This window comes from Panicum virgatum, chromosome 4K (assembly GCF_016808335.1).
Source record: "Panicum virgatum strain AP13 chromosome 4K, P.virgatum_v5, whole genome shotgun sequence".
NCBI lineage: Eukaryota > Viridiplantae > Streptophyta > Magnoliopsida > Poales > Poaceae > Panicum > Panicum virgatum.
Window position 1 is genome coordinate 26,346,819 of NC_053139.1, and position 2,602 is coordinate 26,349,420.

Here is a 2,602-nt window from a genome sequence, read left to right on the forward strand (position 1 = left end):
CACCCCAACAACAAGAAAAGTCTAATACTGCAACAGAATCGCACTTTCCACCCTACAGAAGCAGCTTTTCCACCTGGGACTCCCTACTTTTACTTCACCAATCACCATATTCAGGACACGAGTCTGATTGCCAGATTTGACAATTCATCAGTATGGCTTGCTCAAGCATCTCCACACACGCCCAATTGACCTCCTTGTTCTACCCTTCAATCTTCAGAGGCAGATCACTTTGGAGTTTGTTGACTAGCGTATCTTCCAGGTCCTTTCTTTTTTCCATTCGGCACAAAATCAGCCAATTCTACTCCACCCCTGCTATTCTCTGCATAAGGTGATTCATACTTCTCCATTTATTTGTCGTTCTGGAAGCACAAAGCATTCCTTAGTTTCCAGATTGCTCACATACTAGCAAAGAACAAATTCTACTTTTTATCACAAATTCTACAATAAAGCTTCCCAATAGAAGTGAGATTCCCACCAAATTCTACTTTTATCACAGCAGAAATATTAGCCCGCATTTGTTTGGCTACTACACATTCAAAGAACAAATGTAGGAATGTCTCAGTCTCTTCTCTCCTACTTAAAAGATACACTGCTTCCCAGGCAATCCGCGTTCCGCCTCCCTCGACGCCCGTACCAGTGGGGCCTCAGAGCCGAGCAGCCGCCGGAGAGCCTGGCCACGAGACGGCGAGTCAGGGCGCCGCGCAGGGACGCTGCCGCGAGCGGGGAGGCGTGAGCCCGCCCCGCCGGTGGCAGCGCGGCGCTAGACGGCCGCCGGGCAGCACAGCACCCGCGCCTGCGCGTCTGCGTGCCGTGTTGTCTGGCTCCGTCGCCTGGCCGCTGAACGCGCTGCCGACTGCGGGCCGCGCCCGAATCCGGTCGGCGGCAGATTCGACTGTCGCAGCCACCACTGCGGACAATATGGCGGCGGCGTTATCGCAGCTGGACGACGAGATCGTCCACGGCATGGCCATCGGCGCGGTCTTCACTGATTACGTGAGGTCCATTGCTAAAATCTCCAACCTACCCACCTCGGTACTTTCCGCTCCGCACTAATTCGCCGTGGTGTCTGCTCGAATTCGGCTCCAGGCCGGGAAGATAAACTGCCTCGACTTCCACCGCAAGGAGGATCTCCTCGTCACCTCCAGCGAGGACGACTCCATACGACTCTACAACATCACCAGCGCGACGTGAGCACGCTGCCTTGCTTGATCTCCTAACTTTTTTTTAGTTGTAATGTGAGTCTGATGTGTGAGATTGCCAAATCTGGTCGGGAAAATGTTGGCTGTTCCGATTGATTCCATGCACAGTTTGCGTTGAGGTGTGATTTTACGGGGTGCCCTATCGTTAAGAGGATTTTCAATATGTTCATGCAAGAATCAATATAACTGAATCCTCACTAGCTATTGAAGTTAATTTCCCAATGGGTAGATGCAGCATGTTGGCTGATGGCCGGTTTTAACCCATTTGATAAATATACACGGATAGTGCCTTCGTGTTGCTTTTCTGTCATGCTGACCATTTTGCTAGAGATGTGATGTACTTGTGCTGTCAGGCAACATTTGCTCAGTGTTAATGTTTTCTGAAATCCTCAGCTTATCCAGCAATTAGCTTTGATGCCATGTTTCCGCTAATCCTTTTATTGTTTTCCATGGTTGATGGAAGTTTGCTTTGTTCCATGTTTTCAGTAAGTCACCATTTAAGTTTTCTATCTACAACAGTTGGAGTAATCAGTGTTAGAACTTGCTGACGATTGTTTCAGGTTGCTAAAGACTACATATCATAGGAAACATGGTGCTGACCGTGTCTGTTTTACTCATCATCCGAGTTCTATCTTATGCTCATCAAGATACAATCTAGAGTCTGCAGAGTCACTCCGTTATCTGTCATTGTATGACAACCGTTGCTTAAGATACTTCAAAGGGCACAAAGACAGGTTTGTTTGTTTTTCTGTCTGCATTTCTTGTAGGTAGCAAGAAATTTTTAGGAGATGCTGAGTGGTATTCCCTTTTCATCTCAGGGTTGTCTCATTATGTATGTCACCTGTCAATGATAGCTTTATGTCAGGATCACTTGATCACAGTGTCAGAATATGGGATCTTCATGTTAATGTTTGTCAGGTTGGCTACCAATCTTCAGCAAACTTGAGCTCACAATAGCAACCATATATGCTTAGTTTACATTTATCAGATGAAAGATACTATTTATCATCTAAGATCTTTCATGTTTCATGTTTACCCATCTATCATTCAGGGCATACTAAGACTTCGAGGCAGGCCTTCTGTTGCATATGATAAGCAAGGACTTGTTTTTGCTGTAGCAATGGAAGGGGAAGCTATTAAGTTATTTGATTCCCGATCATATGATAAGGTACCTAATGAGCATAATATAGAAGAATCCTATATTTGTGGAAGGGGTGTAAAATATTTATCTCAGGAATATAATCCAATTTCAGAGTCCATTTGATACTTTCTTGGTTGGCGGAGATACAGCTGAAGTTTCTGACATCAAATTTAGCAATGACGGCAAATCCATGCTTTTGACAACCACTAACAACCACTAACATCAAATATAGATTTGGTTGTCATTTTAGAAAAAAAATATG

At 45.4% G+C, this 2,602-nt stretch overlaps 1 protein-coding gene across 1 annotated transcript; it reads left to right on the plus strand.

Annotated features, from left to right (window-relative positions):
• The first annotated feature begins 875 nt into the window (after positions 1 to 875).
• LOC120702046 (protein ANTHESIS POMOTING FACTOR 1-like) lies at positions 876 to 2,156 on the plus strand. Its single transcript, XM_039985820.1, has 4 exons — positions 876 to 993; positions 1,087 to 1,187; positions 1,760 to 1,933; positions 2,018 to 2,156. The coding sequence occupies exons 1-4, from the start codon at positions 919 to 921 to the stop codon at positions 2,154 to 2,156; spliced, it is 489 nt and encodes a 162-aa protein (XP_039841754.1). The 5' UTR covers positions 876 to 918.
• Positions 2,157 to 2,602: the final 446 nt, after the last annotated feature.